Genomic DNA, 25616 nt, shown 5'->3' with positions numbered 1-25616 from the left:
ACTTTGTACACAGTTTGCCATAACTGAAGTAAGCTGAGGGAAAGGGGAGGGAGGGAGAGGAGAGGGAGGGGGGGGGGGGGGGGGAGGAAGAGTTTTTGTTTTGTATTGCTGGGGATACCTTGTGCATTCAGTGAGCAATCAGCCATGAAAATATCAGAAAACTAATGAGAATGAAACAGAAGCATGCACAATTTGGAAATGAAGCAGATTCAGAAGCGTATTTGTTTCATTCTAAGATCCTATGCTGCAGAAGCAACAAGAATGACAGTGAGAAAGATGAATTATTGGCCTGTTACAGACTGCCAAAATAAAGCTGCTTCGGGTCTCTTTGGAGATATGCTATTTAAATGCTGCATGCATCCTAAGAATCCAGAAGCTGCACCAAAGCTGCATTCCAGTGCTTAGGAATGGAGTGTGGCTTTGGCGCGACCTCCGGACTCTTAGGACCCATGCATCATTTAAATAGCATACCTCCAAAGAGACCCGAAGCAGCTTTATTTTGGCAGTCTGTAACAGGCCAATGGCAGCTGATTTTGAGCAGATCAACTCTGTCAGGTCAAGCAAAACGGTATGTTGCTGACTAAATATTGGATCAAAACCATAGGTCTGTTGGTTAGGCTATGGATTAGATTGGTCTGGGGACTAATTAAGGAGCAGCAAAAAGAAGGAAAAATCCTTTACAAATAGGAGATAGGAGAGTTGAAGACAATGGCAATGTATCCAGGAGCTTTTGCTGTAGAGTCTGGGGCTGAACAGGCCACCCTTTTCAGTGCCAGACAGGGGCTGTGGCAACTACATGTCGTGCCCCCGATTGGCTTTTGTGCTGCGAAAAGGGCGCCTTTGCTTCTGGTGTTCCTAGATGCAGTGCCAAAGGAGCACAGTGATGCCACCCACCATGAGGTTTGTGCACGGCATGACGGCAGCGTAAGGGCATGGTTGTGTGGTCACCATGCCCCCACTCTGCCCCGAGGCTGGCGTTTATTGCCGATCTATCAGGCTGTAAGAAACATAACCAAAATGGAGACCTTCTATTAAGGATGAGAATATGGTTAATCAAGAAAATGAAAAAGTGAGAGTGTTAATCTGTTTTTTCTTATTGGACTGGGGCATGTTACAGTCTAACTTAGGAAAAAGGGACTTATAATCTTCCAGATGCACTTGGACTACATCCTCCACAGTGTAGCTAACAATGCCAGATCAGAGGCCTGCAGGTCAGCAACATCTGGAGAGCAACAAGGCCTACATCCCTGGTTTTCTTGTTCTGAACCTGGGTGTATATCTCTTGTTTAGGTAGAATCTCTTTTCCTGTAGTTTTAATCCATTACTCCATGTCCTAATCTCTAGACCAGCAGAAGACAAGCTTTCCCTTTATTCAATATGACATCCTTACAAATATTTAAACAGGGCTATCATGTCACCTCTTAACTTTCTCTTCTGCAGGATAAACATATATAACTGGCTCCGCAGATGGTGCCACCAAGAACGGTTTGGATTTTTGGATCATGGTCTGAGGTTCCATGAGGAGGGACTTCTGGCAAGGGATGGGTTGCATCTCATGCCAGTTGGCAAAAACGTTTTAGCCAATAGTCTCAAAAATTTGATCAGGAGGGCTTTAAACTGAGTTATGTGGGGGAGGGAGACAGTATTTTGGAAGGCAAAAGGGCTGGAGAAAATAGTCAAACTGTCATAGAGGGAACAAGGCAAACAGTGCAAGGACTCAACAGTTGGATGCAAAAATGTTTGCACAGGCAGCAAGTCAAGGGGACACATGGTCTTCAGTGTCTCTACACTAATAATGCACAGAGCATGGGAAACAAGCAAGATGAACTCCAACTCCTAGTACAACAAAGCAAATATGATACAATAGGCCTCACTGAAACCTGGTGGGATGAGTCTCACGATTGAAATGTAGAAATAGAGGGGTATAGTATAACCTTTTCTAGAGAAACAGGCCAAACAGGAAAGGAGGAGGAATAGCCTTATATGTCAGGGACATTTACACCAGTGAAGAGATCCAGGGCATCAATCCTGGAAGCCAGGTGGAGAGCATCTGGATAAAAATTAAAGGGGAGGGAAACAACAAGGATGTTATGGTGGGAGTCTACTACAGACCCCCAAGTCTGATGGAGGAATTGGATGATGCCTTTCTAGAACAGATGACCACACACTCAGAAAGGAGAGATGTAATAGTGATGGGCGACTTCAGCTATCCTGATATTTGCTGGAAGTCAAACTCAGCAAAATCCTCAGGGTCTAGCAAATTCCTCACTTGCCTGGAAGACAATTTCATTGTCCAAAAGGTGGAAGAGGCAACAAGAGGGTCAGCTATTTCAGATCTGATCCTAACCAACAGGGATGACCTAGTTAATGGAGTGCAAGGGGTGGGATCCTTGGGTGGAAGTGACCATGTACTACTGGAGTTTGTTATACAATGGAAAGGAGAAGCCAGGCATAGTCAGACACGCATTCTAGACTTTAGGAAAGCTGATTTTAGTAAACTTAGGCCCCATACAGACAGGCCAAAATAAAGCTGCTTCAGGTCACTTTGGAGGTATGCTATTTCAATTATGCATGCATAGTAAGAGTCCAGAAGCTGTGCCAAAGCTGCGCTCTAGTTCTTAGAACTGGATCGTGGCTTTGGCGCAGCTTCCGGACTCTTAGTACGCATGCATCATTGAAATAGCATACCTCCAAAGTGACCCGAAGCAGCTTTATTTTGGCCTGTCTGTATGGGGCCTTAGAGAAATACTGGGGGCGATACCATGGTCAGGAATACTAAAAGAGAAGGGAGTTCAAGATGAATGGGAGTTTCTCAAAAGGTAGATACTGAAGGCACAATTTCAAACAGTTCCAATTAGGAAGACAAAATGGAGATGTCTCAAGAAACCAGGATGGATGACTAAGGAACTTTCAACTGAGCTAAGTTTGAAACGAAACATGAAGAAGACATGGAAAAACGGGGAAATCACCAAAGAGGAATTCAAACAAATAGCTAGCATGTGTAGGGGTAAAGTCAGAAAAGCTAAAGCGCAGAATGAACACAGGCTTGCTAGAGAGGTTAAGAACAACAAAAAGGGCTTTTTTTGGATATGTCTGCAGCAAAAGGAAGAAGAAGGAAACGGTAGGGCCACTGTGTGCAGAAGGTGGCAAAATGCTAACAGGGGACAGAGAAAAGGCAGAATTACTCAACACCTTCTTTGCCTCAGTCTTCTCAGAAAAGGAAAAGGGTGCTCAACATGAGGATAAAGGAGCAGAGGACAGAATAGGGGAATTTCCGCACAGAATAAGTAAAGAGATAGTAGAGGAATACCTTGTTAATCTAAATGAATATAAATCTCCAGGACCAGACGAACTACATCCAAAAGAACTGGCAAATGTAATATCGGAGCCATTGGCAATAATCTTTGAGAGCTCCTGGAGAACAGGAGAAATCCCAGCAGACTGGAAGAGGGCAAACGTCGTCCCCATCTTCAAAAAGGGGGAAAAAAGACCATCTCAACAATTATCATCCAGTTAGTCTGACATCAATACCAGGAAAGATTCTGGAGCAGATCATTAAACAGAGAGTCTGTGAACATCTAGAAAGCAATGACATAATCACAAAAAGTCAACATGGGTTTCAGAGAAACAAGTCATGCCAGGCAAATCTAATCTCTTTTTTTGATAAAATTACCAGCTTGTTAGATGAAGGGAATGCTGTGAATATAGTATATCTTGATTTCAGTAAGGCTTTTGACAGGGTTCCCCATGACATTCTTGCAAAGAAGCTAGTGAAATGTGGGCTAGACAACATAACTGTTGCATGGATTTGTAACTGGTTGACTGGCCAAACCCAAAGGGTGCTCAACAAAGACTCCTTTTCATCCTGGAGAGAAGTGACCAGTGGGGTCCCACAGGGTTCTGTCCTGGGCCCAGTGCTATTCATCATCTTTATCAATGACTTGGATGATAGAATTGGGGGTATACTTATCAAATTTTCAGATGGCACCAAATTAGGAGGAGTAGCTAATACCCCTGAGGACAGGATCAAACTTCAGAATGACCTTAATAGATTAGAAAGCTGGGCTAAAGCTAACAAAATAAATTTGAACACAGAGAAATGTAAGGTAATGCACTTAGAGCGGAAAAATGAAATGATGGGTGACCCTGGCTGAATGAGACTACGTATGAAAGGGATCTGGGAGTCCAAGTAGACCACAAATTGAACATGAGTCAACAGTGTGATGCGGCAGCTAACAAAGCCAATGCGATTTTAGGCTGCATCAATAGAGGTATAGCGTCTAGATCAAGGGACGTAATAGTCCCACTCTATTCTGCTCTGGTCAGGCCCCACCTGGAATATTGTGTCCAGTTCTGGGCACCACAATTTAAAAAGGATGTTGAGAAGCTGGAGTGTGTCCAAAGGAGGGCAACCGAAATGGTGAAGGGTCTGGAAACCATGTCCTATGAGGAACGACTTAGGGAGCTGAGGATGTTTAGCCTGGAGAAGAGAAGGTTAAGAGGTGATATGATAGCCCTGTTTAAATACTTGAAGGAATGTCATATTGAGGAGGGAGCAAGCTTGTTTTCTGCTGCTCCAGAGAACAGGACCCAGAACAATGGATGCAAGCTACAGGAAAAGAGATTCTACCTCAACATTAGGAGGAACATCCTGACAGTAAGGGCTGTTTGACCGTGGAACACACTCCCTCAGAGTGTAATGGAATCTACTTCCTTAGAGGTTTTTAAACAGAGGCTGGATGGCCATCTGTCGGGGATGCTTTGATTTAGATTTCCTGTATGGCAGGGGGTTGGACTGGATGGCCCTTGCGGTCTCTTCCAACTCTATGATTCTATGAACTTGACACAGTATTCCAGGTGAGGTCTGAGCAAAGTGAAACAGATTGGTTCTATTACTTCTCTTGTTCTTGCCACTATACTATTGATGAAGCTTAGAATCACATTGGATTTTTAAGATGTCACATCACATTGTTGAATCAGGTTTAGCTTATGGTCTACTAAGACCTCTAGAACTCTTTCTGTGTTTTTGCTTTTCTGACTTTTTTCCTATATATGCTGACTATTAATTTGAATTCCTTTTTGGTGATGCCCCCTTTTACAATTCTTGTACTTGTCCCCTTTAAATCTTATCTCAGTTGAAAGTTCTTTAAACATCTATCCTGGTTTCTTTAGAAACCTCCCATTTCTCCGCCTCATTGGAACTGTTTGAAAATTGTGCCTTCAATATCTTACTTTTAAGAAACCCCCATCCATCACTAACTCCTTTCTGTTTTAGTATTCCTGACCATGGAAATCACCCCCAGTATTTCTCTAAGTTTATTTGAAATCAGCATTTTTGATGTCTGGAATACATATCTCATAATAATAATAATAATAATAATAATAATAATAATAATAATAATAATTGATTTATTCAGACTAATCTCTTCCCACCCCCACCCCCCATCCCAGTGCTAAAACAAACAATATCAATAAACAGTATAAAAACATTAAGATGGATTAGCTAAAACCTGGGGGAGGGAATTAGGTGGACAGAGAGAAAGACAGTTAGCAGTCGCATTCATATATTCTTGTTCAGGGAGGGGAAGCTTGGCTTCTGCCTTCTGCTGTTTAACAAACTCCAGGAGAGCATGGTCACTCCCACCTAAGGATCCTGCCATTTCCATCTCATTAACTAGGGTTCCAAACAGACTGCAGAAATAAACTAGTTTGACACTGCTTTAACTGCCCTGACTCAATGCTCAGGAATTCTGGGAACTGTAGTTTTGTGAGACATTTAGCCTTCTTTGTCAGAGAACTCTGGTGCCACAATAAACTACCAGTTCCTAGGGTTCTCTAGCGCTGAGTCAGGGCAATTAAAGCAGTCTCAAACTGGATTATCTGAGCAGTGTGTTTTGGATCTAGGTTATCCCAATTGATTAGGATCAGATCCAAAAAGCTGATCCCCTTGTTGCTTCTTCCACCTTCTGGGCAACGAAACTGTCAGCAAGGTAAGTGAATAATTTGTTAGAACTTATATTCTTAGCAGTGGTTGACTTCCAACAAGTATTAGGACAGTTTAAATCTCTCATTAATATTACATCCCTCTTTTCTGAATGTATGGTTATCTGTGCCAGGAAGGTATCATCCAAGACCTCAGTCTAGCTTGAGGTCTGTAGCAGACCACCATAGGGACGTCCCTGTTGTTTCTGTTTCTCTTAATTTTTACCAAGATGGTCTCAAATCTGGCTTCCAGGATTTAAATAACTGATCTCATCACAGGTTTAAACATCCTTGATATATAATGCTACTACTACTCATTTCCTGTTTGGACTATTTATTTGAAATAGGTATTACTACATTCCAATCATGAGAGTTATTTCTCCAGGTTTCATTGATACTTATTACATCATATCTGCTTTGCTATGTTGAGTTCAAGTTCCTCTAGTTTATTTCCCATGCCTGATCAGATTTGTGAGACTGCTAGCAAAAATGCTCCTTCCAACTTTTGTGAGTTGCAACCCATCCCTTGCCTGAAGTCCTTCTTCATGAAACCATAGACCATGGTCCAAAAGGTCAAATCATTTCTGGTGGCACTATCTGCAGAGCCAGTTGTTCACAGACATCCCTAGTCTTCAGTGCTCTGCCATCCCACTGCATGATATCAGACTCTTCCTGAATGTATGCATGTGCACGCACATACACACACAATTTTTTCTTCATAATTGTGAGAAAGTCCCATTAAACTCAGCAGGATTTTAAAGTAAGTATTGAGAGGGTAAATTTCATGGTAAAACTGGCCCGGTACAAATAGGCACTTTGTGGAGCCCTGGAGCCAAAACTAGGGTTCGGGAGAGTGGAGCAACCACACACTCGCAAACCCTAGTATGTAACGGTGCTGCCATTGTGGCAGCCTCCCATCCACAGGGGGCTGCCATCATGATGCAAGTACAGCGCCCGCATGGCGCGCTGCCACGCTTACATCATCGATGTGCGACAGTGCACCAATGGCGCACTCATGGCATCTGCCACGTAAGAACCTGTTTTTAGCGGGTTCTTTTTGGTGTGGAGGGAGACCGTGTGGTTTGGCTGCTGCAGCATCCCTCAGGAGCAAAAATGGGCGCCTCCAGCCTGCCCTTTTGGGGCGGTCTGTCGAGTCCCACTATGAGTAATTCTGAGGCAACTCTTCTTGACATTACTTTGAGCTGTTATTGTTAGCCACATATCTATCTGGGATATTTCAATAGTAATTGGTATGCTAAATACGTTTAACTTTTCTGAGCCATTTGAATTCCAATGTCGTTCACTCTTAAATCATAGAATCATACAATCACAGAACTGGAAGAGAGCACAGGGTCCATCAAGGCCAGCCCCCGTCATGCAGGAATATATAAAGCACCCCTGACAGATAGCCATCCAGCCTCCAAAGGAGGAGACTCCACTGCACTACGAGGCAGGATATTCCACTGTCAAACAGATCTTACTGTCACAGAAAGTTCTTCCTAATGTTTAGGTGGAATCTCTTTGGTAAATCTCAATGGTAACATTTCCAATAGCTTCAAAAAGGGCAGGAAAACATATTAGCATACATGAAAATAAATACTGTTCCTATTTTAACTGAAACCCTATATATCTCTATATATTTTTAAACCTTGCAATACAATCGGTAACACTTACTCTGTGGATTATTATTTTTTAGCCTCATTACTGATGCAGTTAGAATAAGAGAAAGGAAAATGGAGTTCATAATTTAGTTCCAAAGGTAAAAATCCCAAAAGACGTCATAGCTCTGTTCTTAATTAATTATTTAACCACAGGGCATCATTTTAGCTTTCTACTCAAATGGCACAGCTCACTGAATTCCAGTTAAAAGTCATCACTTTCCCCACCATAGTTCTTTTTATAATTTAGCAATAAAAATCACTCCAGGGTGACACTTAGCACACAGGTTATTTTTCTATAAATTGTTGAATGGATTTCTTTCTTTCTTGGTTCAGTATAGGGAAAAACAGACAAAAGTGTTTTTTCTTCTGAGAGGTGTTCCAGTTACATAATTCAGTGTTGACTGTATGTTATTAATGGCACTCAGGAGTGTTAATAGCCTCTAAATAAGAAGTCTATGACCAAAAATCCAAGTTAAAAGTTAAAGAAAAAAATACCACAAACATTTATTACTATAAAAATGTTCATCTAATTTACAAAGAGATATTTTGAGCATGAGATTTTTCCTCAGGGCAATGATAAACCAATATTGGAAACTATATACAACTTCAAGGTAGCATTTCCAGCTAAGCTTAGTGTTTCTTTTCAAATGTTATACTTTAAGCATTGCAGTACCATACTTACAAATATAAAATTTGTGGTACTGTAATTTTGAAGCCATGGGAAATTAACATTTTCTCTGGCATTGGGGGGGGGGGCAAGGAGTGGAAGAGACAGAAATGTTGGCAAAAATTAAAACAATGTAATAGTTTTAAAGTTGATTTCTTATTTTAGGAATATAAAATGAATTACCATATATACTTGTGTACCAGTCAACCTCATGTACAAGTCGAGGGAAAGTTTTAGGGTCAAAATCATGGATTTTTATATGACCTGTGGATAAGTCGAGGGTAAGACTTAGGGGGATCTAAAGGGGGAAATGCCACTCCTGTCCCTCCTTCTCTTTCTCCAGACCTCTCCCAACCACCTAACACCACTTCCCTGCTGCTGGAAGAGGCTTTAACATCGGATGGGGAAGGGAAAGAAGTGGTTTTTTTCGGGCTATGTGGCCATGTTTTAAAGATGCCAGCCACAAATGCTGGCAAAACATCAAGAAGAAAATCTTCTAGAACATGGTCACATAGTCCGAAAAACTCACAAAAAACCATGGATTCCTGCTATGAAAGCCTTTGACTTCACATTGGAAAAAAGTGGATTTAAATGTGGGGTTTGGTATGGAAGAAGGCTTTAACATTGGATGAGGAAAGGAAAGAAGTGGATTTAATGTAGGGTTTGGCGGGGAGAGAAGGCTTTAACATCGGATTTGGAAGGGAATCACCTCTTTCACACACAGACACACTTACTCCCTCCTTACTCTCTTTCTGAAATCTGCCAAGGCACATGGGGCGATGCATCTTTCAGGACCTTTCTAAGCACTATTACTGTATTGACCCATATATGTCAACCCAGGATTTTAGGGTAAATTTTTGGGCATAATTTTCTCAACTTATATAACTTAGTCTTATCCCACTTTGATATATCAAATTCTAAACATAATTTAATTAGACAACAATTGTTTTTACTTTAAAATATTTTTAAATTTTGGTAAAAGTGGAACCTTATGAACTTTAACAAATTTAATATTTTTAGTTTTTGTAATTTTTAGAGAAGCAGGTAAAAGGTTAACATTGAAAACAGAAGAAAGAATCAAGATTATAGTACAGTGGGCCCTTCCCTAATGGGGGTGATCCATTCCAAACCTCTCTGCATAAGGGGAGTTCCGCGTATGCTTGAGCCCCATTAAAAATAACGGGGTTTGTGCCCACAGCACATGCCATTACCCCTTTTGGGATGCACTGAGGCTTCTTCCGGCACGGCTTTCAGTATATGCTGAAAGCTGCGTATATTGTGTCTGCGTATGGCGCAGGCATACTCTACAGCAAAGAAAGTTGTTATGTATTGTGAACTTAATCACTTCCAGTGTCAAAGAAACACAGAAGGCATTCACTTTCAGAAAAAGAGCTTAGAAAAAAGGGAATCACCTAATATCCATTTTGCTACATTAACATTTATCTAATCAGTATAATTTATGAACTATTAGAATTAGCAGTTTTTCCTTCTTCTCAACCTTTATTTTCATTGTTTTCATAGATTTCTGAAACCTAAAGCTTTGTCTGGCTCCCTCTTCAAGCTGACAGGAATGAACACTGAGAGGGGAAATGAGCATGGAGTTACACTGCAGGGGTGTAGCAACACGGAGAGCAAAAGTGGGTTATTACGACTCCCCCCAAAAATTCTTCTTTCATAAGGAACTTTCTTTCAGTCTCAAATTTCTAACATTGCAGTAATGTCAAACTTCAACGGATCACTTAGAAATACAATTTAGGCACCCAAAGAAAAGGGGCAGGCAAAGTTACCAAGGGAATACAAGCACAGCATATATGAGTTCTAAATATGAGCAGTTTTCCTTGTCTCACTCTCTGCAACGCTAGAAATTTGGGGATAAAGAAAAATTTCATGGAGGGGGCAGAATCTCATTTGGAGGGGCAATACCCTCATTTTGCCCCCTCTCCTCCCAGCTATAGCCCTGCACTGTATTATATCCCAGTTTGAATTTTCAGCCTATTCAAGGCTGCTACTTTCCAAACAAATTCCAATGAAGGTGCCATCGGATCTTCTCTGCTTCCTTCTGTAATTTACAATTACACATGCACTCTAAGGTGAAAAACAATATTCTATAGAACCTGTTTTATAGGCATCTTTTTGTTTACAAATAATTAAACATAAAGTGGATATTCTGGGGAAAACAGATTAGAATTCCTTCCCCTGTGCTATGTAATTTCTGTGGGAGTCATTTGCAATTTTACAAAGAGAGAACACTTAAAGAATAAACCTTGGCATTGGGTTCTCCCATAAACTTCATTCAGTTTGTTCCACGTTGGCTAATTTCAGTCACATAAATATCAGGGAGACGTAAGCTGCACCTGCAGTTTGACAGCAATCTGGCTCTGTTTACAAGAACCAAATTTAGCTTATCTCCAAGTGTCAGACAATTGGCACTGCACTCACCTTCCAGTCTTATACTTCCTGCTGCCCAGCTTTTTGACCCTGCCACTGGCTTCTGTCTCTGTTGCCAGCTTCTGTCTTAGTTCATCTCTGCCAGACAATGAATTCCTTATCTCATCTCTTTTGTTTTCCACATTTATTTTCTCATTGTTCAACACCTGGCATTGGATATTACTGATGTGTTGAAAGTGGAGATCAGCTACCTATCTGAAAATGCTGCAAATGGCTATTGAAAATCTTGTTAACTAGACAATAACTATTTTAGTTCTGGAGGACAGAAAAGACAATCTCTGGATACTTCAAATGAAATGGAGAGCAGTTGGTGTTGAAACTAAGCATCCCACTTCATTCTAAAATTATGTAAGAACAAACTGGCAGTGTTTACTTCTGACTGATACCAATCAATGATGTTTCCAATTGTATCAGTAAAACAGGGCATTTATCTAAATGTATTAGGCATGCAAAATGGTCTTCTGGTTGTCCAGGGAAATCAAAACTTTGACTTCACAAAGGTGTGTGAATTATTAAACTATGTTCTTTAGACAAAATGAAAGTTCTTAACTCTCACAGTTCCAGGCAAAACCTTTGAAAATGTGACTGAAACACATACTATACTATACATTTCTAAAATTCTGATATTTATATATGATCATGAGGAAAACCAAATTTAGTTGTTTCATTAACATCCTACCTTTCCTGCAATGATTTCATAGCAGTATATACAGATTTCGTCTTCCCCATTTTATCTGTGCAGGATCCTTGTGAGGAAGGCCAGGCTATTGTGGCCCATAGTTACTCAGTGAGGTCCTTGGCTCAGAAAGATTGAACCCCCTGGCATTAGTAATGACTAAACTACACTGGCTCTCAGATTACATAACAATTTGCATTTGCCTACATTTGCAATGACTGTATATTTCAAGGATTGTAAGTATTGGTATTAGGGTGCAAATAATTTTGCAACACAGTGTAACTTATTTCTGAGTAAACATGTGACAAATTGCCATTTAAGTCCCCAGATTCCTATTCTGTTTTCTGTAATGCCTAACACTTCTCTGTAGCTTTGGTGGGGTTTGGGGGTTTTTTGGTGGTTACCTGGAGTAGTGAATAGCTTGATGTCCAGCAATATTAAAATAAAAATCAGTTGTATGCTTCATCTCATCAGTGTGCCCAGAAACTTCAATCCAGTGCCCTATTGGGAGGCAGTAAACTCCATCAACCAAGTTGCTTGGGTTATAAACACTACATCGATCATGGTGAGGCCCATTACCTGAAAGTGAAACACACATGCTGCTAGTCAATATCGTTCAAGGACATAAACATGAAGATGCTTGAATTTATTGGTTTTTCATGCAACTGACAGATAGCTACACATTCCCAGAAAGCCACATGGTACAGTTAAAAAACAGGGGCAGTCATCTAGTGGGGGGAGTCATCCAAGGGCACTGTAAATAGTTTTTGTTGAGCATTATGTGAATATCTAAAGAACTGGATTGTTTCATATGTGAAGCAAAAGGACTCCATTATTTCACATGTGCACATAATGGCAGCAACCAATATAGAGCTGGGTGTGTGTAAGCCTACAGAAGCATTCCTAAACCTGTCCCTGTTTTTGGCTGATTTTATATGACCCCACACATTGCAACATTTTTGAGAAGGTGCAAAAGACAGAATTTCTGTTAACAATTACTAAAGTTCATTTCTTTGCAAGCTAACTATGTTTAAATTATCAGATTACCTATGAAAGATGTTGTTTGTACACATATAACTTAAGGTGCATCGTCTTATCTACCAGGCTTTCTAACATCTTTTACTATTCTGACTAAAAACCCCATTGCTTTAGATATGCAATGAATTCCTGAGCAGACAAGTACTAAATTAGGCTCTGTGTGAACTGACCTAAACACCAGCAAACACTTTGTGCTAATTTAACACCAGTGATTTCAACACTGTAGAAAAGACAGCATTTTGGTGGTGGATTCTTTCCCTAATCTAGGCATTAACAGTGCCATCTGCTGCAGCAAAAGTGACATGTGCCATAATTTGGCAGTTTACTTCTGAAATCTGTGGCCTGAATTGTAAACTTGAACCCCCAATGTAGAAAGCTAAATGAAGCTTTTTACAGCTCTCAAATAGACAACTGATGAAAGAGCTAGTTAATTCTCATGGAAAGACACACAAAATGAGATGTAATGGGCTAGAAGGGACTAGTTTTACAAGAAAGGTGGATGAAAGAGACTGGGAATAATATCAAAGATAGATCAAAATGCTTCATTCCTCTGCTCAGGAATAAATCCCACTAACCCATGTACTTACTCCTGAGAAGGTTGAGGGGAGGAATTACATTCTGTTATATCAAGATCCAATATAAACCTTCCATCTCTTAATATCTCAGTGGACATCTTGCTTAATATGATACTAATTAGAATTCAGTTTAAAGCACAGAGCACAATCCTTATGATAAGGATATACTGCCAGTGATAAGGAGGGATGCTTCTGGGTTTCTCTGCCTCACTTTGGCCAAATTACACTGTCCTGTTCTGGATGCTGTGCAGTTTAATTTGGGCAATGGAACAGGAAGTATTTGCTTAGGTGGTGATCATGGTCACATGTTGCTCTGTTTTAGGCAGAAAAATGTCTTGGACAAACTCTGCCTTGTTGCATAACGTACCCCTGTGCCTATGTTTTCTCCCTTTAGGAAAGCTTAACACAGTTCCCTTTTAATAATGTCTTTTAATCTAGCAATATTTGGGATCATGATGTGGTTTTAACTCTGTTATAGTTGTCCCTGTCTAGCTTCACTGTATCAGATTATGTCTCACACATACTTCTCTCTGTCTCTATGTCTGTTGACTAAGACTGTCTCGATTCTAAAACCAAAGTTGTCACACAAGTGGTTAAATATCACAGGATGCTATTTTTTTCTGTTGGGTGCCTTCAAGTCATTTCCAACTTATGGAGACCCTAAGGCAAACCTATCACAGGGGGTTCTTGGCAAGATTTGTTCAGCGGAGGGTTGCCTATGCCTTACTATGAAGTTATGACTTTCCCAAGGTCACCCAGTAGGTTTCTACAAGTGAGCAAGGATTCAAACCACTATTTTATCTATTGTTAGATAAATTATCAATTTCATTAGTGCAAAGGCTTCAAATTGCCATTATTGAGTAACCATTATCTTTATATTGGGAAGTCCTATGACTGGCTACTCAGTTTTTATTTTCAGCAGTCTGCATTATGCACTTCCAGAAATCTTGGCCTCTTTTCAGTTTCCACTTTCCCCCCTTTATCATAGCCAGAGTTTAAAACACAACAAAATTAATCTTTCTACCTATCCCCTCCTGCTCTTGTTGAATAATAAATGAAACAAGAACAAAAATCACCTTGGAATTGGGCTGTTTGCAAACAAGAATGTATTGTAAAACATAGCTCAATTGAAAAATACATTTTCCATTCATCTTGAGAGTTTTTGCTTTTCTGTTTGAACAAATGTACTTTTAAAATGCTTTTTTTAAAGGCATTCTCATGCCATGAAAAAGAACACAACTTTGTATTACACCATTTACAAGTCATAGGCCTGGATCCTAGATTAATTTAATTTAGGGATTGGGAACCAAGAGGAAACTATTCATTGTGGTTAGAAGCTAGAGCCATTAGTCACAAAACTTCAGCCTTCCCTTTTCTCCCTAGTCTTTGTTTATATGGAGACCTTGGAAACAGCTCTTTTTTTTCATATGTGTTGTCCTGATTCTCTGTTTTCTAGAGCAGATAATTAAACACAGGGTCTGTGAATATTTTGTGATTCCTATAATCACAAAAAGTCAACATGACTTCTAAGAAACAAGTCAATCTGTTTTTTTGATCAAATGACCAGATTGGTAAATGAAGGAAATGTTGTGGATATAGCACATCTTGATTTCAGTACGGCCTCCGACAAGGATACCCACTATTCTTGCAAACAAGGTAGTAAAATGTGGGCACACAGAGCAACTGTTAGGTGGATTGTAATTGATTGACCGGATGAACCCAAAAATGCTCACCAATGGCGCTCCTTTATCCGAGAGAAGAGACCAGTGGGGTGCCACAGGATTCTGTCCTGGGCCCAGTGCTATTCAACATCTTTATCAATGACTTGAAGGGATAGAGGGCTTACCTATCAAATTTGCAGATGACAGCACAATAGGAGAAATAGCTAATACCCCAGAGGAGAAGATCAAAATAAAAATGACCTTAAAGTTAGAAACCTGGGCCAAAACTAACAAAATGAATTGAAGAGAGAGAAATGTCTGGTACTGCACTTAGGTAGTACCATGAAATGCATAGATATGGGCACCTGGCTTAACAGACTAATGTGAAAGGGATCTAGAAGTTCTAACAGACCACAACTTGAACATGCATCAACAGTGTGATGCGGCAGCTAAAAGGGCCTATGTGATTCTAGGCTGCATCAACAGACGTATAGTGTCTAGACTGGAGAAGTAATAGTACCACTGTATTCTGCTTTGGTAAGCCTCATAGAATACGTGTCGAGTTCTGGACACCACAATTCAAAAGAATGTTGAACAACTGGAGATGTCCAAAGGAGGGCAACCAAAATGGTTAAGGGTCTGGAAAATATGCCCTATGAGGCGCAACCTAGGGAGCTGGGTATCTTTAGTCTGGAGAATAGAAGGGTAAGAGGTGATATGATAGCTCTGTTTAACTATTTGAAGGGCTGTTATATTGAGAATGGAGCAAGCTTTTTTTCTGCTGCTCCAGAGATAGGACCTGGAGCAATGGATTCACAACTACAGGAAAAGACATTCCATCTCATCATTAGGACGAACTTCCTGACAGTAAGAACTGTTTGACTTTTGAACACACTCCCTAGGAGTGGTGGGTCTCCTTCTTTGGATGTTTTAAACAGTGGCTGGATGGCCATCTGTTAGGATGCTTTGTGTGTTCCTATATGGCAGAGGGTCCTATATGGCCCTTCTGGTCTCTTCCGACTTTATGGACTTTATCAGACTGGCAAAAAAGACAGGAGCATAGTGGTATGCTCCCATTATATTACACAATAACGTGAAGAATATCACACAACATCGCAATTATCCCATAAATAAAGAGGGAATTCTAGTGCCACTTTTAAAGAATAAAAGCAGCGCTAATGCCTCTTTATTCATGGATAATCGCCTGATAATTGTGACATCATGTGATGTCATGTGATAATCTTCTATCTCCTTGCTCTTACTTATACTCCTCCTCCTCGCCATACTATTCAACGCCATTTTCGTGATCTTCAATCTGTTGACTCTAACCATCTTGGTCTGACCCTGGATTCATCTCTCTCTTCCCTAAATCTCGGGGACTCTGCTGATTCGCAATGTCTTTATTTAACTCCACTCTTTCCTCAACTCTTGACCATTTTGCCCCTGTCTCTGTACGCACTTCTTCCTCCAAGACTAGACCTCAGCCCTGGCTTACCCCCAACATTAATTTTCTCCGGTCCTGCCTAGAGCGGCCGAACGTCTTTGGAGAAAGTCCAAAGAGTGGGCTGATTTATCCATTTCAAATTTGTTCTTTCTTCCTTCTCACGCGCCCTCTCTATAGCAAAACAAAATTATTACAAATCATTGATCTCCGCCAATGAGAGGAGCCCGCAGCGTGTGTTCTCCATCTTCAACTCGTTGCTTAAACCTCCCTCTCCTCCTGTCTCTTCATCATTCTCTCAATGACTTTGCTAATTATTTCATCTCTAAGATTACCACTTTCGCTCTGAGAATAGTCCCTCCTGATTCTTCTTCTGCTCTTAATCTTCTATCGCCCTCGCCTAAAAAATTTTCTGTGTTCCTCCTGCCACTTTGAATGAACTCTCTACACTTCTGACTCTTCCAAACCTGCAACCTGTCCTCTTGATCCAATTCCTACTCCTCTTCTAATCTCTATAGCTCCCTCCTTCTGTCCTCACTTCTCCATATCTTCAATCTCTCTCTCTTACAGGCTCCTTCCATCGGACTTCAAACATGCTCTCATTTCCCCAATTCTGAAAAAACTTCTCTTGACCCCTCCTCTTTGTCTAGCTATCGTCCGATTTCTCTTCTCCCCTTTCTTTCTAAGGTTTTGGAACAGGTTGTTTATTCGCGCTGTCTTGAGTTTCTTGAAACCAACTCCATCCTTGATCCCTTTCATCTGGTTTTCCGCCCAGGCATTCCACAGAGACAGCTCTCACTAAGATCTCGAATGACCTTTTACAGACCAAGGCTAATGGCCTCTACTCTGTTCTCATCCTTCTCGATTTGTCTGCAGCCTTTGACACTGTTAATCACTGTCTCCTAATTGACATATCTCTGACCTTGGGTTCTCAGACTGTTCTCGACTGGTTTAGATCTTACTTGTCTGGCAGATCTTTTGCAGTGTTGCAGGGGGTCAGACTTCTTCTCCTGTTCCCTTATCTATTGGAGTTCCCCAGGGCCTGTTCTGGGTCCCCTTCTGTTTCTTCTTCACACTTCCTTAGGAAAACTCATTAGCTCTTTTGGTTTTTCCTACCATCTCTATGCCGATGACCCCAGCTGTATCTTTCCGCCCCTGACCTTTCTCCAATGCTTCAACAGCAAGTCTCGTCCTGCCTCACAGCTGTCTCGCATGGTGCGCCATCGGCGTTTGAAGCTCAACATGTCCAAGACGGAGCTTCTTGTCTTCCCCCCTAAGCCCACCCTTCAACATCTTTTTCTGTCTCTGTGGACAACATTTCTATTCACCAGTCCAGCAAGCCCGCAGTCTTGGTTTTATCTTTGACTCTTCTCTGTCTGTATCCCTCAGATCCAGACCACAGCCAAGGCTTGTAGATTCTTTTTGTACAATATGCCAAAATCCGACCATATCTCTCCGCCTCTACTACCAAGATCCTGGTCCATGCCTAGTGATCTCCGACTTAATTACTGTAATGTCCTCCGGCTGGGCTTCCTCTTTCTCACCTCCGTCCTTTAATCTCTGTCCAGCATTCAGCTGCATGCATTATCACTTCCACCCACCGCTCTGACCACATCTCTCCTGTGTTGGCATCCCTTCACTGGCTCCCTCTCCCTTCCGCATTCAGTATAAGCTCCTGCTGTCGACATTTAAGCCCTCCATGGACTAGCCCCTCCTTACTTATCAGACCTTCTTTCTCCTCACCTTCCCACCAGGGCCCTCCGTTCTGGTAGTCAAGGGCTCTGTCTCAGCCCCGGATTTCCTCTGCCCCATCCCGGATTCGCCCCTTTTCACTTGCTGCCCTCACTCCTGGACACCTCTTCCCCCACACAGCAAGAGCCATCACTTCTTTAACTAGCTTCAAAACGGAGTTGAAAACCATCCTGTTCAGAGAAGCCTTCCCAGGCATTGCATAATTGTCGCTTACCATCTGATGTTCTTTTAGTGCCTGTTTATCAAACCATTTCCTGTATTGCTATGTATTGTATATGTATTTTCCTACTTGAGGGTTGTATTTTCCCTGGATGAAGATTACCTTCCATTTTGAAGCCAAGCCCTCCCTCCAGTCCCATCTGCCTTGGTCCAGGCCTCGGAGGGAGAGAACTGCTGGACCTCCACCACTCCTTCTCCTTCTGTGTCATGTCTTTTTAGATTGTAAGCCTGAGGGCAGGGAACCGTCTAACTAAAAAGATTGCTTGTACAGCGCTTTGTAAATTTACAGCGCTTCATAAATAAAGGTTAATAATAATAATATAATAATAATAATATAATAATAATAATAATAATAATAATATTGTGCGATATTGATGGGAGCATACTGGTATGCTCCTGTATTTTTTTTTCAGTCTGATAAAGTCCTGTGATATCTCCCCACCCTGCCAACCATCAAGCCTAGAGAGGGCTTGCTGCTACTGCTTACTGGTAAGGAAGAGAGGGAGGCAATTCATGGAGGAAGATGTATCTCATTTCAGCTGTGAGGAGGGGGGGAAAAGAGTGTTTTTCTAGATGGAGTGCACTTTTTCCTTTTCCTTTATAGTTAATATCAGGTACTTATCCCTCCTCCGAGTTGCTTCCCACTTCCCCTTCCCGCCAGGTGGCATGACATAGTAAGCAGTAGCAACAGCAGCAGTTGGCTACACCGGCGGCTCCACAACTGCCTGGCTTGGGAGAGATTTCGGTGCAGTGGAAAGCATTAGGGAACGGCCCCCTGCCACCCAATCTAAAAAGACACATGGACACATCAGCCACACTTATATGTGTGTATATCACCAAAAGGCTGTCAACTTTTGAGTTTTCATCTTCATCTTGAAATCACTCTAAAATATCTAGTCTGCCTCCCTGAGCTTTAACAGTGTAACTCTGTTGTGCTTAGCCTCCTAAACCTTGTTATTTCAGTACTGTTCTTCCTCTTTTTACTTGGAAACTTTAACTACTCACCCTTTAGGTACTAGACTGATACACCATAAATTCTGCTTTCTTTACACAGGTAAGATCAAAGCAAAATTTATTGGTTCCAGCTATAAGCTTTTTGAGCTAACTTCCTATTTTGTTGAGCTGCGTATAATATTTGCCATGTGCACACATCTCTGTAAAAGATATGTGTTTTCAGGGTTATTGGATATATACTTTTGAACAGGACACTTGTAACAGCTTGAATATTCCACATGGAAGGTATTTTTTATGTCTAAGTCCTAAGAGAAAAGAACTGAACCCATCACTGCCAAACATTAGAAACCAAATAATGATTATTCTTGAAATAATATATATTATTCTATGTTGGATTCTTAACGTAAGTACTTTGTTAAAAGCAAAACAAAAACAAATTCCATGGTTTGTTGAAGATCTTCCAGCAATTTGCTTGCACGCCACCATGTTCAAGAGCAAAGCAATCAGCAAAGTCTGCCTTACGAATCAATCTTTGAGATAGTTATTCCTTTCAAAGCCTGCAGGACTACCCATATGGCTCCTGGCATGATGTATAAGAAAGATGATCAAGCTGGCATATCAAAAAAGCCACGGCTTTATTACAAAGCAGATTAAAACAAAGATCTCTGAGCAATGTGTAGTTCATATGGGAGAAAAGAACAAACAAGAATATAAAAGTGGGTAAGACTGATCAAGAGATACGTAATCCAATGTAGCCAAAGATCAGTGATGGGTAGAAAATAAGCTCCAACACCAAGAAGGGAGGTGTGTGTGTGTGTGTGTGTCTATCTCAAAGAGTTAAACTGAAGCATATTAGCATAGCGTGTGGTTACTGTGCATTGCAAGCTGTACTGTGAGCTGAGTAAGCATCCGGGGCAGTTCACAAGTTTTCAAACTCCTTACATCCAAGTTTCTTTCTTGAAAAATGAAGTAAGTTCTAGCCTTCATGACTGCAAAGAAAAAAGGGCAAAGGTGGCAAAGTTTCTGAAAGAAATATTGTGCTAGCCAATTAAGCAGCAGGGGAAAAAATCCTATGGATACATCATATATGATACCCAAGAAGATTTTCCACAAATAGAAGCAGGTTTCCACCTGGTGGCATCTTCAATGGCTCTGAAATCATGTGAGTAAATTATAGCTGTGGCTACTATTTCTGAAATGGGAACATTGGAGCTGGTACCAAGGGTGCATACCAATTTTCATCTGATGGACTGAGACTGCATATGACAAGCCAACCACACACACATCGTGACTCCTCGCCATAGCTTTGGCTGTGTCAATCATGTGTGCGTATATTGCTGTTTTGTTGTTGTGTGCCTTCAAGTTGTTACCAATTTATTGTGACCCTAAGGTGAAGCTATCATGGGGGTTTCTGGGCCTGAGAGTGTGTGACTTGCCTAAGGTCACCCAGTGGATTTCCATGCTTGAGTAGGGAATCAAATGCTGGTGTCCAGGACTGTAGTCGTGTTCAAACTACTACATCACACTAGCTCTCAGGCCTCTTTCTCTCAATCCAAGTGAGTAGTGAACTGAAAACTGATATCATTAACCCCCTCACTGAGGACAAGCATGTGTATACCTTTGGAACAGAGCCATCATTTCAAAACCTGTCTTGTGCTTATAAATAACTGATAAAGTGTCTGTGGTCAGTTCCTGCTGTAGCTAGAAGAGAAAGTCTGTAAGCACTTAGTAAGGAATGCTGTAATTACTGAAAGTCAGCATAGGTTTCTCAAAAAAAAAAAAGTCATGGCAGACTGATCTTATCACTTTTTTTGATAGAGTCACAAACTTGGTAAATTATGGGAATGCTGTGGATATAGCATATATTGATTTCAGTAAAGCCTTTGACAAGGTGTAGTAAGGTGGAGGTGGAGATTGGGAGAGTTGGGAGGGCTGAGGAGGACCAGGTGGAAGAGAAGAGGGAAAGAGCCACGGGGGAGGAGTCAGAGAAGGAGCAGGCGGGGCGTCAAGAGGGTATAAGAGGGGAGGAGAGAAGTTGCGTGGGGAGAGGGAAAAGGCGCGGAAGAGGGGGACGCGGTGAGGCGGTTGAGCTAAGAGGAGGAAAGGTAACTCACAGCCCACAGCGAGTGGGGAGACCCATGTCCCTGGTAGGCCGAGCGAGCCCTAGGAGGCCAGGACCACACGAGGCTGTAAGATTAGTAGACCCTCGAGTGGAGGGTACTCGGGCGAGGGTGACTGGCGCCGCTGGGACCCAAGAAATCTGGAGTGCGAGTGGTGGGACCCAAAAGGGGACTGCTGGGAGCAGGGCCCAGAGCCCCAAAACTGGGGAAAAGCAGATAGGGAAGTGCTGGAGAAACACTCTGGGGGAAGGTGAAGCGGTGACCCCACTTCCGACCAGAACAAGGAGTCTTGTAAAGGCCTATCTGGCGAATACTACTAAGTTGGACACCAAGGCACCGGTTTTCTTTGTTTGTTTATACTGTTGCATTACCTGTTGCCAATAAAGGTGTTATTGTTGCTGCAACTCAGTGGTGTTTCCCACGTGGAGAAGATTTCCACTCAGTCTTACTCCGCCATGCACCCTGCTACGCCAGCCCCACCCACACAAGGTCCCCATGATATCCTTGCAAAAAAGCTTGTAAAATGTGGGCTTGACAATGCAACTACAGTGCGCCCGCGCCATACGCGGGCGCGCCATACGCGGCCTTGAGCATACACGCTCAAGCCGCGGCATGCACGTGGGGCGGAAGGGGCGGCGCATTCCATTCAATTGAATGGGCGCGCGCCTGCGCCGCCACGCCGCCGCGCACGAGCCCCATTGTTTCCAATGGGGCTCAAGCATAGGTGGAATTCGCCTTACGCGGAGGGATCCGGAACGGATCCCCCGCGTAAGGCGAGGATGCACTGTATTAGGTGGATTTGTAACTGGCTGACAGACCAAACCCAATGGATACTAAACAATGGCTCCTCTTCATCCTGGAGAGAAGTGACCAATGGGATGCCACAGGGCTCTGTCCTAGGCCCAGTAGTATTCAACATCTTTATCAGTGATTTGGAAGATAGAATACAGGGCATGCTTTTCAAATTTGCAGTTGACACTAAATTAGGAGGAGTAGCTAATACCCCATAGAACAGGATTAAATTTCAAAATGATTTTAGCAGATTAGAAAGCTGGGCCAAAACTAACAAAATGAATTTCTACAGAGAGAAATGTAGGATACTACACTTGTGCAGTAAAAATGGGTGACACTTGGCTTGATGGCAGTACATGCAAAAAGGATCTAGGCATTTTTGTGGACCACAAAAATGCTGCCACAGGTTTAATATGAGGCAGCAATATGATACAGCAGATTAACATGAGGCAGCAATATGATGCAGCAGCTAAGAAAAACTGTGCAATTCTAGTCTGCATCAACAGGAGTATAGCATCTAGATCAGTGGTCCCCAAAGTGGGCAGTAGCACCCCCCCTGGGGGCACTGGAAAGCTCCAGGGGAAAAAGAACAGCAGGGGGTGCTGAGAAAGAAAAAGGGAGCGGCAGGCAATTGTGGGGATGGGGGTTGCAAGTAAGGTTGCCATTGCTGCTGAAAAAATGTAAAAGCCCCAGCAGCAGGTCTCAGATTTCTGAAGATAGGAGTGAAAACGCAAGAAAAAACTCATCCAGATCCTGCCCTTGAGGGTGGTACTGCGCAGGTGTGCCAGACCCAGGCCCCAGAAACAGGAAGGGAAAGGAGGCAAGCAGAGGCTTGGAGTAGTGAGGAGGCTTTTTTGTGTTCTGGTAAATGTGTGGCGATATGCTGGAAGTTTTTGCTTGCTTGGGACTGGAAATGCCCTTCCCTCCAGCTCCACCCCCATATGGAAATGTTTGTGTGTGTGTTTGTTTCCCGTGAATGAAACGTGGCTGGAAAACTCCTCTTTATTCACAGGAAAATGATGGGGTTATCGTGACATCACGCAACGTTGTCTGATAATCTCCACACAATTGCGTGAAACTGATGGGAGCATCCCACTATGCAACTGTCACTTTTGCCCATCTGAAAATTTCCTTGGATTGTTGTTGTGTGTCTTCAAGTTGTTTTGACTCACAGTGACCCTAAGAAAGACTTGTCATGGGGGGTGGGGAGGGGCATTCTTGAAAAATTTTCTTCAGAGGAGGTTTGCCATTGCATTCTCCTATGGCTGGGAGAATGTGACTTGCCCAGAGTCACCCAGTAGGATTTCATTTACTTCATGTGCAAAACTATTCAAAAGTAGCCCCTTCCTTTGCTTAGGATACTTTCTCTCTTCTACCCTCCCAGTAGAACAGTGGAACTAATACCAAGAAACAGGCATGTGGGGAAGAGGCGCTAGGCTGTCACCCAAGAGGAAAGGGGGCAGTAGCCTGAGAAAGTTTAGGGACCACTGATCTAGATCAAGGGAAGTAATGGTACTATTCTGTACTTTGACTCCATCACTCTCCAAGGCAGCATATTCCACTGTCAAACAGCTCTTACTGTTTTCCTGTAGCTTGAAGTCATTATCTCTAACTATATGTCCTGAAGTTAAACTCCCAGAAAGTTGGCTAGATTTGGCAATTATTTCCTACAAAATAGATTCTGCAAAAACAAAAAACATGTTTGAATGAATATAAAGGTTAAGGAAGTACATAAGCAGTATACTGCTTGCTTTCAGCCACAGGGGAAAGCAGTGACAAACCTCACCTGAACAAATATGAATATGATATGAAAACCCCATGATAGGTTTGCCTTAGGGTCACCATAAGTCAGAAATGACTTCAAGGCACACAACAACAATAAAAGCTTAAATAATAGTACATAACCAGTGTCTGCTCCATCCCACCTCCACTCCACCCAGCCACAATTTGATAACTAAAAAAACCCCAAAAAACAACTAGTGACAATCTATCATAATTATTTGTTCGGGAGGATTCCTTGTAAAGAAAATATTTACTAAATAAGGAAAGTATGGGTCTCTTCCTCCCAAATCCACAACATTTCTTTGTGCACTTTTAATATGTAATAAAGGAACCATGCACTTGATGAATGGAAGTTGCGAGTGTTTCATACTGTTGTGGATTGTTTCCTGATGCAGGTGGAATGCATTATAACTATATCCTAACTACCCATATTATTCTATCCAGAATTCAAATGTCTGGTATTGAATTATAAGGATCTAATAACTTGGGTCTTGCAGAACTTAAAAAATGTCCATGCTCATTATGATCTTCAAGCCAAACTGATAACATCTTTCCAATTATGAAAAGCATATTTCAAGCCATCGAGATAGGCAGATCTAGCCCAGCTGGCTACTTTAAGTGTTTAAAAAGATGCCACAGAAAACAGAAGTGTGATACAAACTTTATGTCACATTGCCACTCTGACAGAAGGGTCACTAGAAAGCATGGGGTTTGCCCACCCCCCACATCGGGTGACAGCAATCATAGTGACACTGGTGAGTACAATGATCTCAAAAATAGCTGTTCCCCCAAATTTAGTTTAAAAACGTATATTTTTAGAGCCTGTGATGGACAGAGCTGATACATACCATCTACTGGTCAGGGACGTAGCCGGGGGGGGGGGGTGTGTGTCTTGGGATCCGGACCCCCCTTCCATTAGAAAAATGAATGGTGTGTGCTGCTGCGCCGCCGCACCCAAGCCCCATTATAATGGTGGCACTTAGTCTGGACCCCCCCTTCCTAAAATCCTAGCTACGTCCCTGTACTGGTTTCAGTCTATCAAAACCTATCCAATGTTGTGCAAGGAAATTGGAGAAAAGAGGGGAATCTTGTTGGAACATTTTTTGCATTCTTTCTTCCTTTCGTTAGACAGATTTTCCTGCACGCAAATACTGCTGTCTCATCTCATTCAAACATCCTATTCGCTCCTACTAAATCACAGGGCAATAACTTTGCAAATTGGTTTCAGGTCACTCCCCCTTTTGGAAAGTTCTTTCTCACACAAAGATTCTTTCCTGCCCTGTTGGGTTTCCTATCTTCCTCCTCTCTCAAGTATCTTTGGAAAGATGGTGATATAAAGATTTCTTCTTTACCAGAACTATTCATTAGTTAGGTTAGGATATACCCTCTATGTGCATATGTAGATTTGAGCCATTTGTAAACTTTTGTTTAAACTGCAAGCTACTTGTGTTGTTTTAGAGTCAGTCTCAGGACCTAAAGAAGCTTAGGCAGGGTACAGACCGACCCTTTGGGGTGGCCTGCAGGTGCCGCAATTCCCGCCATATCGGGGCCTGAGCAGCCACAGTGGCAGCCCTGGAGACCCCAATCCACTGCTTTTCCAGGCCTCCGGGAAGCAGCAAAACGCCGCTTTCCCCTGGCCTGGAAAGGGGTGTTCTTGGGGCTTCATGCCCCAGGACACCCCAGGGAGCTGCTGTTGGGAGAGAAAGGGGCTGCTTGGCCCCTGTTCCTCTGGCTTCGTTCCTGCAGCTGTTTGGGGGCTGCGGGAACGAGGCGCTTCTCAGGAAGGAGCTCCGTTTTGGAACTCCTTCCGGCATCTCTGAAAGGGCGCCACAAGTGCCCTGCAGCGGC

General features: G+C 42.2%; 1 protein-coding gene across 6 annotated transcripts in view; it reads right to left on the bottom strand.

Moving 5' to 3' along the window:
• The window catches only part of EPM2A (EPM2A glucan phosphatase, laforin), an 82414-nt gene that overhangs the window by 43452 nt on the left and 13346 nt on the right, over positions 1-25616 (bottom strand). For all 6 annotated transcript variants that reach the window (XM_042473623.1, XM_042473609.1, XM_042473631.1 and 3 more), the window contains one exon: positions 11839-12013. In XM_042473623.1, the coding sequence (XP_042329557.1) occupies positions 11839-12013 (175 nt within the window). The remainder of the gene's footprint in view (positions 1-11838; positions 12014-25616) is intronic.

This window comes from Sceloporus undulatus, chromosome 1 (genome assembly GCF_019175285.1).
Source record: "Sceloporus undulatus isolate JIND9_A2432 ecotype Alabama chromosome 1, SceUnd_v1.1, whole genome shotgun sequence".
Classification (NCBI taxonomy): Eukaryota; Metazoa; Chordata; class Lepidosauria; order Squamata; family Phrynosomatidae; genus Sceloporus; species Sceloporus undulatus.
Note: the sequence above shows the minus strand (reverse complement) of the source record. Positions and strands in the feature narration are given on the sequence as shown.